This window comes from Sebastes umbrosus, chromosome 13 (genome assembly GCF_015220745.1).
Source record: "Sebastes umbrosus isolate fSebUmb1 chromosome 13, fSebUmb1.pri, whole genome shotgun sequence".
Taxonomy (NCBI): Eukaryota; Metazoa; Chordata; class Actinopteri; order Perciformes; family Sebastidae; genus Sebastes; species Sebastes umbrosus.
In genome coordinates, this window is record NC_051281.1 from 12,730,176 (window position 1) to 12,746,769 (window position 16,594).

At 40.0% G+C, this 16,594-nt stretch overlaps 1 protein-coding gene across 1 annotated transcript in view; it reads right to left on the reverse strand.

The window, feature by feature from the left end:
- Nucleotides 1–16,594, reverse strand: part of tmem198a (transmembrane protein 198a) — a 41,140-nt gene that overhangs the window by 4,870 nt on the left and 19,676 nt on the right. The window contains exons 2-6 of the mRNA XM_037790398.1: nt 15,932–16,179; nt 8,819–9,057; nt 7,777–7,989; nt 6,344–6,467; nt 291–592 (exon numbers count right to left, since the gene is read on the reverse strand). Coding sequence (XP_037646326.1) covers nt 291–592; nt 6,344–6,467; nt 7,777–7,989; nt 8,819–9,057; nt 15,932–16,073 — 1,020 coding nt within the window. The 5' untranslated portion in view covers nt 16,074–16,179. The remainder of the gene's footprint in view (nt 1–290; nt 593–6,343; nt 6,468–7,776; nt 7,990–8,818; nt 9,058–15,931; nt 16,180–16,594) is intronic.

The following is a 16,594-nucleotide window of genomic DNA, read 5'->3' on the forward strand; positions in this document are numbered from 1 at the left end:
GTGAAATATGGAATAAGTAAAATATAGATTATGGCTAAAGAAATTGGTTAAAATAAGAAAAACAGACTCTGGTGTCTTTATATACACCCAATATTTCTGTGTAAAGCCCCATATTTTTGTATTTTGTATCTTTGTTTTAAGTAAATTAGCACATGAAATAATATTGAAAATTTTACTAAGGAGCTTATTTCTTATTTCTTGAAATATTTTCGAAAGCATGCCATTTTCCCTATACTGCCAGAATCTCAACTTCATTTCATTATAAGAATAATGAGGCTACGGCATCTTACCGGTGACAGCACGTCTCCATCAAAGCGCCTTTTAGGGTTGACCTTGCGGTGGTAGCCCGGTTCAGTCTGAGGAGGAGGGACTTTAGGAGGCTGGGAGCTCTGGGCTTGGTGATGAGGGTGGGACGCCGCCGGGTGATGGTACTGCTGGTGGTGGTGGTGATGGGTGTGGGCTTTCTGCTTGTGGTTGGTCTTAGTGTTCTCTCGTTTCTTCTTCTTTTTGTTCTCCTTCTCCTTTTTCAGCTTCTCTTCCCGCTGCCGGATGCGCATGAGCTGGACCCTCCGTTGCTGTCGACTCAAAACCACTAGAGACCAAAGAGGAGATAATGTGTGGAGAGATTGAGAGAGAGAGAGAGAGAAGGATAGATAATTATGAGGGAGAGAGAGAGGATGATAAAGACAGAACAATACAGCTTTTATAGAGAAACAAAAGGAAGTGATAAAGAGGAAAGGACACATTCATAATCACTCAGACTGACAAAAAAACAGGAGAAACCTTCAATCGGATGTTTTTGAATATTTAAATTATCTCTGAAATGCTGACGGTGAACCATCCCCTAGGGGGTTATTGTAAGTACAGGCTACAAAAAGAAAAACCCACTGATGTCCGTTTCCTTCAGTCTATTCAGTGCGTTGGCAGACAGATAATTCTCCTCGCTGCATGTACTCGTACCGAGCTGCTCAGTCGCATGACATATTGTGAGTGGGTGAGTGTGTTCGTGTTATTTTCACACCCTCCCCGGCAAAGGATGTCCACAATCCATCCTGTCTCGCTGTCCATTGATTACCCACTTGATTATTTCTGGGTTTGTAAGCATCTTGATTCAGCAGCAGTACTGTTTCATGTTCATTATGTGAGGTCAAAATGTTGCCGCAAGTACAGCGACCCTGCTGAACTTCATGAAGACAAGATGTGCTGCGTGCGTCACAGTTAACGTGTGTGGGCGGGTGTGGACCTGTTATGAGGTCTATTGTTGTTTCTTTGTGCGGGCGGACAGCTAACGAGGCACCATCTGCCAGGGAAACCGCTTAATGACACCCCCCTTTCCTTTTCCTCAGCTCACCCCACCTCAGGCCCCTCTGGCTACATGCTACTGTGTGTGTATGTGTGTGTTGTACATCTGTCTTTGTGATGACCAATATGAGCTTTAGACCTTGCGACACTTTGGCCAGTCCCCGCATCTTTAAAAAGGCTGTTTGAGACTTTATGTTCAAGTTAGGCTAAGTTAAGGTTAAGGAATTAGTTGTGATGATTCAGGAGAGGGGCTTGGGAATGATATGTTTATTTATTACACGGCTTTGATGAATATCCGATTCTGATTGGTCAATCACGGCATTCTACGGTCTGTTATTTCTTTATAGTAGACCGTTGCTATGTATAATAGTCCGTTGCTATGGGTGCAGTCCTGATGTCAGACAGGGTTGTTCGGCTCTGCTCTGATTGGCCACCTTGAGTGTAGCTTGACTCTCCATCATGCAGATCACAATCAACTGAGCGATGAATGTGTCGGTGTCTATATGTTACCTCCTCGGCTTTGTGATGGTGATTTTGATAATGAAGATCTGTGTTAGATGGAAACATTGCACTATTAAACATGCTGGGAGCAATGTAGAGGAAAAAGGAAAGGAAAAGCAAAAATGTGTGATCATGTGCAAGCTAATTCATTCATGCCTGTGTGTCCTGCACGCTATTCAATCAGCTGACAGACAGACGATTTTCCTTACTGCTCCACTTGGGTGCCCTGCTTATCCATTGTGCCCCAGTTTATTACCCTCCACTGCCCTTCCCCCAGTACACCTGCTCCCTCATTTCCCCCTCTCCTTTCCCCCATCCTCCTGATGTAGAGTGAGGAACCCACAGTTTGCTGTTCAGGGGATTGTTTAGGTCACTAATTTGACCTTTTATCTTTTATAATGTGTTTTAATTAGGGCTGTCAAAGTTAACGCGATAATAACATATTAGCGCAAATTTGTTTTAACGCCACTAAATTTTTTTAACACATTAACGCAACTTGTAATTTTTAGGTAGCAGCGGACTCAGTTTGAATGCTAATGTGAGGATACTGGCATCATGAAACTATATAATCATCATCTCATGTGAGCTGGTCGCGAAGGAGGCTAAATAATGCTCCAAAGTTACGCAAAATTTTGGTGAGGAAAAACTGGCGTGGCCATTTTCAAAGGGGTCTCTTGACCCGAGACTCCCCTTTACAGACATGCCCACTTTATGATAATCACATGCAGTTTGGGGCAAGTCATAGTCAAGTCAGCACACTGACACACTGACAGTTGTTGTTGCCGGTTGGGCTTGAGTTTGCCATGTTATGATTTGAGCATATTTTTAATGCTAAATGCAGTACCTGTGAGGGTTTCTGGACAATATTTGTCATTGTTTTGTGTTTTTAATTGATTTTCAATAATAAATATATACATACATTTGCATAAAACAAGCATATTTGTCATCTCCCATGTTGATAAGAGTATTAAATACTTAACAAATCTCTCTATAAAGTACATTTTGAACAGATAAAAAATGTGAAATTTGTGATTAATGGCGATTAACTATGGACAATCATGCGAATAATCGCGATTAAATATTTATCGATTGACAACCCCAAGTTTTAATGTTTTATGTAAAGCACTTTGAATTGCCTTGTTGCTGAAATGTGCTATATAAATAAACTAGCCTTGCCTCCTTCCTCTGTCAATCAAGTGCTTGTCAGCATAAAGGGACAGACAAGCTCTGACAGCTGCAAATAAGACATGCTGTATAGGTAGGTTTAAAGGGGTTTCTACAGTAAGTAACACAAGGATGACCCTTATTGACCTGTCTCTTATCACAAAGCAGCAGTAACTATAGTAACATTCAAATAGTTCTCTCGCTAGAGCCTCCCACTCATTCTTCTTCCCAATCCCAGGCTGTATATATGGCAACAAACACACAACACACATGCAGTGCTTTCTTATTTTCTATTCTTTGTTATGTCAGTATTATTGTTTTCACTTTCGTTCTTTCTTTTTATCCCTCCTTCTGTGGGGTCCTTTACCTGCCAAAATAATCTCACATATTTGATTGAGATCAGTGAGAAAGTGAGAAAGAGAAAGACCGGAGCCTTCTTAATCATATAGCCACCACATGATAAGAAATAAAGGCAATTTTTTGTACTTTAATAAAGCTGTGTTTTCATTTTTTGGAGAATAAATTCCCTCTCTTATAGACAGCCTATATGTCCTTCATGTCTCTACCTCTTTCTAGGTCTCTCCCCCCCACACACAGCTGCACATTTTCTTCAAAATAGCAGTAAAAAGCTTCTTCCATCTCTTGGCCCACACCCTCTGACTGGAAGCCACGGCAGCCTGCTGTTTAATCCCATTATTTGAGGCCATGTGTGACTTCTTCTAAGACACTGTTTAACTCTGCATGTCACACGCCAGCAAAGATCAAATGTAAGAGTTTATGTGTGTGTTTGTGTGTGTATGTGACTGTACGAATGAATGTGTTTCAATGTCTCTGCAGTTAGTGTATGAGTGAGTGAGAGACTATGCATGGACCAGTATATTTCTGTCTCTCTCTGTCTGAGGCTTTATGAGTTGTGTGCATTGTGTCTGTGTGCTGCAGTTACTGTACACTGTGTGTGTGTGTGTGAGTGAGAGAGAGAGAGAGAGAGAGAGAGAGAGAGAGAGAGAGAGAGATCTTGCCATCTGTGTTGTGGCGGCTTTCAGAACAGATTAAAGCTGCCTCCGTCACATTCTGCTGACAACACACGGACGCACACACGCATGCACGCACACGCGCACACACACATATAGCGGTTGGGATTTCTTAAACTGCCAATAAAGCTGCCTATTTAATAAAATTAGGATAGATTTGTCAGTCTTAATAAAATGGCACCAGCCTGTAGTGGCTTTTGTGAGATCGATACTGAAACAAACCTCATCATCATTCTGTGTACTTTGGCACACTTGATTGCACATTTATTGCATGAAACTGGATTGAATGCATGCTTAATTACACATCCCGTGCACAAACTTCAACATATGCACGTACACCGTTCCTACAATTTGGGCATAGCAGCAGCAGCAGTCCTCTTTTTCATTTTTATTTAACATTTATTTAACCAGGGAAGAGCCTCATTGAGATTAAAATCTCCTTTACATGAGTGCCCTGGACAAGACAGGTAGCAGCAGATTAAATAAAGTTTCAGACACACAAGAGATCCAGCTCCCCGAGACCAAAATCAATCTGTAACAAATTCAAGACGCAGGAGCAGCATAAAAGCCCTATTTCCCATTTCAAGACAGACGTTGGGGACAGACAATATCTCACAGAGCAGAAACGCTAGCTTCCAGCATTTTTCAGATGGATACATTTAAATAGATATGAACGAAGCAAATTAAGAAGCCTTATAAATGAAGACATGCCAGTGATTAAGTCTACGGATAGACAATGCAGGCAATGGTGAGTGAGGGCCTTAAGATTAGTAATGAGCCTCAATGCTCCATGATATATACAGTATCTAAAGAGTGAAGGCATTGAGCAGATGCATGCATCTATAAAACATAACCATATTCAATCAGAGACATTAAAGTAGCAGCAACAAGACTCCTTTTTGACTTATTTCTGAAATAAAAAACCCAGCCTCAGCTTCAAATTCTTCACAAGTTGCTGAACGTGAGGTTTAAAAGAGAGAGCATCATTAATTAAGAGCATTATTAATTAAGAATCCTCGGTATTTATATGAAGATACCGACTCAATCACATCGCCCTGAAATGTAAGAATAGATGGGAGGCTAAGTGGCTTTTTCTTTGAGTCCTTTATAGTCGCTGTCATGTGCGATATTGTGAAACATACTGTGAATAAGAATTTAAAGCTGCACTATATACAACATGTATTTCAAGAGGTCTGCAGCAGCCTTGCCTGAAGCTTGTGGCTGTGGCCTACATCGCCATAAAGCTAGAGCGGACACAGTGAAGTGAGCACCACCTCTCTTGAATCAGCCGTTCCTGAGCAGAAGCTGTGTCAGACTGTGGCTTTATTTCAGCAGTAAATCACAAGATGTGTGTGTTTGTGCATTTTCATGAATTCATTATAGCTTTTATGATGCTTTTAATTAAAATTCTTTACGGAAAAGATCAAAGTCTTGGCTACGGTTTTCTGACACGTCATGATGATGACACGTCCCCTCAGCCTCAGATGTTCTCATTTCCCCCGGGTCCCTGAAATTTTTATGGGATTTTCCAAAGCTGCCATTCCCTTTGTCCAGAAAATGTCCCTGGTGTATTCCCGCCTTTCCATATCACCTGACCTCCACACTGCAAGTCTGCTCCCAATTCCCTGAGCAGCTCCTCAGCAGCCCTTTATCCATCTCCCCCTGCATTTGTCTGTAAATGTGCCCGTGATCTGCTGCCTGTGTTTGGACCTGCTGCTATTGACCTCTGTTGGCTTTGTTTGCTTGTTTGGACTGACTTCACATTGCTGAGTAAGCCTGTTTTTGACAAGAAATCCCTTTCTTCAACCTGCTCTGCCTACAAGTGTCCTCAGCCCTGTTTATCAGTATTGTGACAATCATATTTTTTTTACATAATATCCAATTACCAATACAACAGAAGCTATCAAGAGTTGCAAAATAACAGTTTCTTTCTTGTTTAGTATGAAGTCAGTGTTGTTGTTGTTTTGCTACATTATTGTTATTCATAGGTTATAGTGTACTCTAAGAGAAACATCTCATCAGATGGTGCTTTTCCGGCTATAGAAACACTGTTGTACTCTTGCACATGACCCATAAACAGCTCAAATAAATCATGCAATATACCTTAAACAATTTTTTTTTTTTTTTTTCATACTCTCCACCTGTTCGAGCTTCTAAAAAGGTCTTGAAGTGTTGAACATACTGACATCATATGACACGGTTTCCTTCACATGTTCATAAAATCAAAACTATAGTACTCAATTCCACAAATATGGAGGTACAAACGCGACAATATCTGTGTCCTGATTTTGCTTTTGAACCTGGTTAAGGGAGTCTGGTTGTGTGTGTAAAGCAGCATGACTCACCCTCTGTGTGAGAAAATCCCTCCGCGGTGACTTTCCATTGGATCAGCACTCCAAGGAGCGCGAGGACAGGCCACACCCCCATGATGACCCACGTAAACCAGCACACCGGCCTCTTTGGCGCCACCTGTAAACATTACACTCATAATTTTAGATGAATAATTTCATTTGAATAAATCAAACAAAATCATTAATTTGTGCAAAAAGAACTACTTTCTAATTAAATTATGACACTTTTGTCCGTTTCTCAAAAACACTCGAAACTGCCACCAAGCACTGCGCTCAGAGTTCAAATTATTTTAACTTTGACCTCGGTTGTCTCTGACCTTAGTTATTGTTGCCTAGAAACAGTGAATGGTTCCTTGCACACTGTTTGATGACATATTATAGGCTACTTGTGCTGAGCGAACAGCACATTTCTTATCATGTGAAGGCAGCTTTAGAGTTCTCAGAGTTATTCGTGCACAAAAAACACAACATATGAAACACTGAAATATCAATAAGAGTGTTAAACATCAAATAGTTTGGTTGCAAAATATGACTCTTGAAGATGAGACCATCTCAAAATGATTGCTTTATATTTTAATCCTGAATGTTACATCTTACAGGTCTTAAAAAAGGAGCATAAACCACAGTTGCTTCAGCAGTCTGTGGGTTGAGTCAAATAAAACTTAGCAAGCAAATGTGAAAGAGCGCGTTTCTGAAGACGGCTCCTCATCCATTCTCTGTTGAGTAAATAACAAAAGGTCTGAGAGGTAGGGCCTATGTTGCAAATTAGATAATGGTTGAGAATTAGATTAACTTTGGGGCTACAAACCAAATACAGACAGAGACAAATTGAATGAAAGACCTAAATAAATGATTGGAGAAACTGAATAAAATTCAGATGCTTCCATACGGAGAACAAAGGGTCACTGAAATGTGTGAAAATGATGCAAATGATATACTGTGACCATTTTGTTGCGAGATCACAACCCAACTGGACACCTGTGGGAGGTTTTGGACGGATGTGCACTCTTCAGCAACATCAAAACATCAAATGAGGGAATAGATTTTTGGATTAAGCCAGTATGCAGGACTATTTTATGGCAATATTGGATTTACAGTGTTTTTGCATTAGTGTTGTCAGCTATTTAATTCACTGAGCTCAAAAACAGACATTTCCATTTGGATGTTTTATCTACAAATGGGTTTTCAATTGAATTTGTAGGAAGCAGACTGTATACAATGACAACATAAAATTACATACACTCATTGAAGATGTATTATCCATGCTTACATCCACAAACATAACAAATACACAGACCTCCCTGTCACACATGACCACCCTCAGACATACAGATTATTCACACACAGAAAGAAAAACATGCCTCGAGGTAGCATTTCTTTCTCCCCTGCCACTAACAGTTTGCACAGAAACACACAAACAAGCCTACCCTGAGTCTCTCGTAGACGTAGTGCACCAAGGCGAACAGCTCTATAAAGTAGTCCACGGTGACGGTGATGGTGGCCGAGCCAAATGTGGCGGTGGAGAGGGTGACGAAGCAGCGCTGCCACTGGAGAGTGAGGACGGCAAATAGCGTCCCAGAACCCAGGAGGATACCCAGAGGAACCCACACGGTTTTGGGGTGGTAGAACTCCTCCATGACCTTAGAGAAAGACGGGAGGGTTAAGGGTTTTTTATTGTTTTCATCAGCAGAATTAGGGCCTGGTCACAGTTAGTTATGACATTACTTTAGATGTGTTAAATACTGATGTGCTGATTTGTAGTTGGCGAGCTATTTTTTTTTGCGTGCACCTAAAATGACAAGCTAAATAGAAAGCCAGCTAGCTTTTGGTTTCTGCCTATGCAGTAATCTGCTGCTGGCCAATTTATGACTATGGCCCAGAAGAAGGTTTTCGTGCAATAATACAATACAATGCTTTCTTCGTAAAGCTCATTTGCATCAACATAAGGTGCCTATTTTTAAATCAAGTAATTCTTTAAATTGACAGATTAATACTTAAAATGTGCACTTGTCTTTGGTTTTATGTATTTATTGTGTATTTATACATTATTTCTTACTTATTGTACATAAAAAACTGTATTTTAATGGGAAATTACTGTAAATATACTGGGTTGTTTTATAAATTAACTAATAAATGCCGTGAATTTACAGAGACTAACCTGGAAGGTAGTTGTTTTTCATGTATTTTAACACAACATGTCTGTTTTCCCACGGTTTAATAAACATATATCAACCATAATATACTGTAATTCAATTAATTTTGACTATTAAACCTGCTCTATATTTTTACAGTTTACTACATGTAATTTTGTAGTATGGTTATTTACTGTAATTTGGCGGTATCCGTCTGTAAACTTGGCTCCCAATGCTTTTACCATTTTTTTTTTACAGTGTTATTTTCCTTGGCATTCTGTACATAAAATCAACATTAATCTAAATAGTGTAAAATATGTCAAACGCGTCTCCTCACCACCAGTGAAGCCACTCCGACCAGCAGGCCCAGCAGCAGGCCCACCATAAACAGTCCGACACTGCGGACCAACATGGTCACCAGGCCACACAGGGTCCCGATGCCCAGGCCGATGCCCACTGACGCCTCGACGCTCAGCTGAGTGTCCATCACCCTCTCCTTGTAGCACAGCATGAAGATGACCACGGAGCCAAACATGAGGCCTGTGAGGAACAACACGGCCTTGAAGCATCGATAGCCTGGAGGAGAGATGGGAAACAGACCACTGTGAGGTTGTCACAAGCATACAAACGCTGGTACACGCTGTACCCGGGTGTGTGTATATGACTCCGTTTCTGTTTAATCACACACACACGAGCAGTACTTTCTAATGATACATTGGGATCGACATAGCCTGAACAGATGCTTAATCGATCAACATACCGCAATCAGTGTACAGCAACAGTAATAAAGCCAACATATGAATCATCACATAGAGAATATGTATTAGGGAACCTAACTCATTGTTTCATTCATTTTAATAAAACATTTATGTCTTACAGATCTATAATAATCCAGCAAAAGCAACTATTTTGGCTGATGTTTATCATCCTCCATAATAACTTGTTTTTTCTTTCAATTTAGCTTATGAATGTATAATAAGAACTAGATACTGGATCACAAGACGCTTTTTCATTCCAATGAGAATTGCTCGCCCACTGAATATGTGCAGTAGTTTTTCTCCTGCTGACCCCGCCCGCGAGTTCCCGCTCGGCCCGTAGAATTTACATTGTGATGACTTTACAGATTTTTAAATCGCTTTTCTCAGCTCCAGGAAAGTTTTACAAATATAAAACTTCCATGGATCAAAAATTCATAATAGAAAGAGTCATAATCGACCTTGTTTGCAGTTCGAGGTGTCCTGTCAACAGCTGCAATACCGAGAGTGGCCACTGGAAACAATCGGAAGCAAGGCTGAGTGGCGGCGCTGTATCCAGGTCTTATTATAGAATCAGCATTAGAAATACTTTATTGATACTCGGGGGGAAATCCATGAACAATTTTCAGTTCATCTAGCAGGTCACACCAATCAACTCTTTGACCACTTTAACTCCTTCCTGGTCCAATTGTATGTTGGTAGCAACCCTAAAATTGTTCTTACAAATGGTTTATGACTGATATATACCAGATTAATAAAAGATATATTGACCGGTAATTCATCTATTAGTTGCAACAGAAAACCCTTTATAAAGCGGTACATGTATTTGATGTCTTTTTTTCATGCTTACATATTACAGACTTCTTGATAATAAAACGGTGTTATCCTATCTAAACAGAGAAGATCAAATGTGATGCATAATGAAAAGCAAAACATTAAACGTCCAGCCTCCTGTGGTGGGTATAAGGGAGGCATTTCTTCATTATGAGCAGATAAACGGTCTCTATAAACCTTCATGAAACTGCTTTAACATATGATAATCATCGTATTACAAAAGGTCATCCACATTCATTAGTCAACAGCCAGCTGAATAGAACAGCTGCTTTCCTTCTCCTTGTTTTTTTTTCTTTTCCCATCTTATGGTCCCTCCTGTCCTTGGCTTTCTCTCTTTTTATCTCCCACCAGTTTATCTCCATTTTAATGTGCTTTATTGCAACGACGCCAACGCATTAAAAGCTCAAATTATCATCGTTACAATCTCCTTGGCCCTTGCTTCGGCGTTTATTAATGTTTGTGTCTCTCTTTCTATTTGCTCTAAATCTCCTTCTTTCTCCGTCCGTCTCAAGGGGGAACCAACATCAGATTGTTATCTGTGTGTAATCAGGCATTGCACAGCTGAGCCAAACAATACTCTTCCCTTCATCCAACCCACCGTCCATGCTCCTCCCTCGTGGCCATACCTCATATTTGATGCACTTCTTCGAGCTTTCTTTACTTTCCCTCCACTCAATCCTGTTGTATCTTTCAGCCACCAGGCCCTTAAATAAGAAAGCCACTGTATTTTTACAGCTCTTTTCTGTCTTCTGTAACAGAATGTCTCAGTGAATACTCTGACATGGAGTAACTGGAGCATTTCCAAAAGCATCTACAGCCATCCGAACATCCGTTTGGTCAGCAGCCGTCACAAATTGTTCTTCTATATCAGAGAGCCTGCATCAATCGATGAATACATTTTGAAATATCATGACTGCTCCTAATCTTCTGGTCCACTTTCCTCTGACCCATCCTTTGCTCGGTCCTTTATCTCCCCCACCCCTCCTACTCCCTCTTTTGTTCCTCGTTGCTTCCCTTACTTTTCCTCCAGCCATCAAACCCTCCATCCCATCTGTTCACTCTGGCTTATTCAGCTCTCGTCCGTCTCTCTCTTCCTCTCTCTTTTCCTTCGCCTCATCCATCTTGTCCCTATAACATCACTCATCGTTTCTGCTGCAACTTTGTTGCTGTTGTTGTTTTTGGGATCAAATAAATGACAGCTAACCTTTTCTTCTCGAGACCTTGGAACTAAACCAGTTTCTACAGTTGCAAGAGGCATCCATCAGCAGGGAGATTCAATTTTCATACTGCAGAAATGCCATTTTAAATGTGACTGCGGTGCTTCTGAGGAACGTCAACAATATGCATTGGGACTCATTCGCAGAATGGAGACTTTGTTTAGAGCGATATCTGGCTCTGAGGGTGAAAATGCACCTCTTTATCTTCTATTTCTCACAGAGTATGCTGTCAAACAAAGAGAGAAACACATAGACAACAGATGGTGAAGGACTGAAGAGCTATTTGAAGTAAAATGATGCTATCGTATAATACAACACTTTGTTGTTAATGTTTTTGGAAGCATGTATGTGAAACAACCTTTTTAATTAGTGTGATTCTCTAAACTGAAGTTTTTGTCAACTAGAGACTTTCAGAACAGATACAGAAAACATTAACAAGATAAAGTATATTTAAAGAGGTATACAACATGGCCTTTTGTCTGGCACAACCCTGAGGGCACACTTGACATTTTCTGCCCTACTAGTGTGAGGATCTACAAATAGCATCGCTCCCTACATCTTTTATCCATCTGACAATTCCATGTAGGGGGCTGCAAGCCACTACTTTGTAAAATAAAGTTGTTGGGTAGCCTGTTTGTAATGCAGAGACTGACGCTGTTGATGCTTTACCAAGACATGTACAGCGAATGTTAATGTCCTGTGTCTCTCTCTTTTCCATTTGTATGCAACGCATCTGCTTAGAGCTTCAACATACATCAATATTCATCCAAAAACGGCACAGAGGTTGCTTTCCCAAAACTGTAATTCTATATATTTTCTACACAACACAATTCTGTATTTTCATTCTATGAAACATTAACTTTCTTGGATGTTTTTGTCTTGCAGTATTTTGTTACTGGCAGTATAGATTTTAAAATCCCTGTACGGGTCTGAAGGTGAATGATCTGAGCTGTGAAGGATGGGATTTTAGTGGTCAAGTAATGTAACAAAGGATGATTGATCACAAGACAATACATTAGGGCAATTAATCGTTATTAATAGCAAATTAAACGCACATTTATTATCTGTTCAAAATGTACCTTAAAGGGAGATTTGTCAAGTATTTAATACTCTTATCAAAATGGGAGTGGACAAATATGCTTGCTTTATGCAAATGTATGTATATATTTATTATTGGAAATCAATTAATGACACAAAACAATAACAAATATTGTCCAGAAACCCTCACAGGTACTGCATTTAGCATACAAATATGCTCAAATCATAACTTGGCAAACTGCAGCCCAACAGGCAACAACAGCTGTCAGTGTGTCAGTGTGCTGACTTGACTATGACTTGTCCCCCAAACTATATGTGATTATCATAAAGTGGCCATGTCTGTAAAGGGGAGACTCGTGGGTACCCATAGAACACAATTTAATTTACATATCTTGAGGTCAGAGGTCAAGGGACCCCTTTGAAAATGGCCATGAGAGTTTTTTCCTCGCCAACATTTAGCGCAAATTTGGAGCATTATTTAACCTCCTTTGCGACGAGCTAGTAGAACATGGTTGGTCCAATGGATTCCTTAGGTATTCCAGTTTCATATCATGCCAATATCTCTACTCTCGCTTTACAAATGAGCCCGCTACAACCTCCAAAAGATCAATTGAGTGAATGAGTTAAAGAAGAACCAGTGGCGTTAAAACAATTTTGGGTTAATGCATCATTATCTCGTTAACATTGACAGCCCTACAATAAATACAAGTTGAAAATGCAATGCATTGTGTGTAAGGTTTAATTAAACACATTTCCAGCTGCTTCTGGGGGATCATTTATAACTCTCATGGCTCCATGTTGTGTTCTTATTTGGAAATCAAAATGTCAAAAAAGTATAGTGTATATCGACTCTCTAATAGCATTTGTAGCACGTCCTGGTGGTCAAGTGGTTACTGATGCATACCGTGTCACTGGAAGAGAGTTCAAGTCTCTCTACACCGTTTACTGTCCAGTAAATGCAAAAATAACATTAAAAAACTATTTGCTTCTGATCTGTGCCTGCATTCCTACAGTCATTAATTGACACAGCCAAAGCAAAATGAAAATCTCTGCCGACTGCCTCTTTAACTAGAAAATAGCTGCAAGTGAATGATTACACAGGCCCGTAAGCCAACCCAAGGCAATATACTGAAATTAATTGTACCTTTGTACAAAAATGCACAAGTCATTCTGAATGTCATTATTTGAGCAGTTTTATGTGATTTAGCCAGTCCCTATTCAAGTGGAAATACAATTTTTAATCCAACATTTTTTTGTTGCAACAAAAACAACTCTTAATGTAAGACGCCTGTAGCCATTACAGCAGCTCTCTCTCTAATTATTTATTGATTACACATTCCTGTAATGACGTTACATCCAAACTCATTAGGATGAGCCCTTAATACTTATGAAGCAATCCAACGCAGTCACACACTGGGCACAAGAGTAAGCCTCAAGTAAGGACTTTGTAACTTCACATATGAATGGACCCATAAAGTATGAGTCCGGGTGTTTGATGGCACAGGGGAATATAAAATTAAACAACAACAACAGGGGTCCGCTGCCAGTTGGGTCTGGTATTTTTGATTAATTGCAAAGCCGCTTCTTTTTTCTTTCAGCAGTGCCGCTGCAACATTTAGTTGAAAGAAACGGGAACATGCCTTTGAATAAGCAGCAGAAGATGCTTTTTTTCCCCTTTAAAAGACAGCGGGCAGTCCAATCCTTTTTAGTATGTCTGCTTATGACAGCAATTTGGGATAGGATGTAGGGGTATTGGATATTCAAAGACTTGAAAACATATGAACATATAGCAATGCCACAATAGCTTAGTCTGTAGGAATGAGATTTCCATATTGATTCACATAGTCAGAAACAAGACAACCTCCCTGTACTGCTCTTAAATCGATAATATCATACACCAGCAGAGCAGAATGAACTCGATTTCAGGGCTCTTTGGCTACATGTTGTAGCACGTTCCAATTATTTCCTGGCACTTACGCATACAGTATAGGAAGTATATATCAGCTGCATGTCACTCTTCAGTGCTTCCATCATGTCTGTCATTAATGATACTGGCTGATAACCATATATATATATATATATATATATATATATATATATATATATATATATATATATTTTTTTTTTTTTTAATTAATGTCTAGGGGATCCTAGATCTACAGTTTTGTGCTTTTGTAAAAGAGTAGTTTGTGTTTGCAATCATACACTCAGCAGCTTTTAGATGACTGAAAATCACACAGCAAAGCAGATAAAAAGTTTTGATTATACATTTTGACATTCTGTCAAACTAATGTTAAAGGAATAGTTCAAGATGCTGGGTGATACGCTTATTTACTTTCTTGTTGAGAGTTAGATGAGAAGATTGAAACTACAGCCAGAAGACAGCTTATCTTAGCGTAAAGCCTAAAAACAGAGGGAAACAGCTGGTCTGGCTCCGTCCTAACGTAACAAATTCGTCTGACTAGCAACTCTAAAGCTCACTAATTTACATGTTATATCTTGTTTGTTTAATACGTACAAAAACCATAGTGTAAGAGCAAATCATTGTGGTTTTGCGGGGGACTACATGTAGGTTATCTGCACATGATTATTTCTTGGCTGGTTGCAGTAACTTGGACTTGTCCTTTTAAAACTTGTATGGATTAAACAAATTTGCAACGTGTTAATTAATGAGCTTTAGATGTGCTGGTCAGGCTGTTCTTTTACACCGTTAGTAGCTATACCTACATAAAGTAATGCACTGTAATTCATATATATCCCATGAAATTAATTTGTATGTAATCCACATAATCCTGAACCAGAAAGCATAAAGAGCGACAAACGACACACAGGGAGAAGGTCGGGGAGGATGGGTCGGTCAAAAGCCATGGGTCTTTCACCCAGGAGACCGGTGTTCGTATCCAATGTGAAACCAGAAGTCAACTTAGATGTATTGGTCACATAACTTACGTACTTAAGTTATGCCACTTCTGAAGTTATTTTAACCCAAGCCACAAACTTTTCCTAAACCTAACTAAGTAGTTTTGTTGTCTAAACCCAACAAAGTCAATCTTTTCCTAAATGAAAAATTAGGAATACATTTTCGTAAGATATCATACGAACCGTTGTATGTGGATACGTTGGCTGGTTGGGCCGATTTTGTTTCCTTTGCACAGATCCAGGCTAACTGTTTCCCCCTGTTTCCAGTCTTTGTGCTAAGCTAAACTAACTGGCTGCTGATAGTAGCTTTATATTTCAAGTACAGACATGAGAATAAGTGAATTTCCAAAAAATATTCCTTTGATTGTCAACTGAACAGGACACATTAGTTTATGTAGGTATACAAAATGTGACTAGGATGAAAAGACACATACTGTAGACCTCTTATGCCAATAATAGAGCAGCAACAGTACTCTTAACTGATGGCGATTCGCTTTTTTTATCTGACACTGGTGGGCACAAGTGGCTCTGAAATAATACCAGAACATGGTATAAGCTGTTTCAAGCATTTTATGAAATCACATTTTTTCAGCGATCCCATTTAATGCATGAGAACCTTTTAGATATATTTTAGTGAGTACCAGCTCAGACCTTAATGAGCAAAGCTTTGACTACATCATCACTTACCAAAGAAGCAGTAGATGATCCCGAAGAGGCAGCACATGGAGCAGACCACCGAGGGAACGATCTCATATCTCCTCTCGATCTCCTGGTCACACTTCAGCCCCACATCAGCCAAACCCAGCAGCTGATGGGCGGTGGAAGTCATGGTGACTGAAGTGAAGGGGGCGGGGGGAACAGAGGAGGGCAAGGGTGGAGGGGTGAGGGGTGGTGCTGGGACGACTGGATCAGTGGGCCTCACCCATCGAGACTACCTGCAAACGGGAGGCAGAGAAAGAAAGCGATGGAGAGAGAGAGAGTGGGCGGGAGTGAGAATGAATGAGAGACAGACAGAGGAGAAAGTGATTATTGATTGCTCATTTTAAGTACTCAGCTGTGAATGCTGACAGAGCAGTAAGCATACATTACAATTCAGGAAAAAAAAGAAACATCTCAGCCACTCTAACAACTACTGCAGCAGATGGAAATGAGTGCATACTAAAAAAAAATAGCAATTCAGCCACCATCATTCACTTGGATACACAGTAGCAACAAATTGTTGCCAACAAAGTATTTGACCGGCAGCAGAAAATCTGCAGCACACACATGGTGGTTGCCATGGAAAGATCAACATCAACTAATTTGTATAAATTTACACGTGATGGGAAGTTTAGAGTTTTTTGTTTGCAC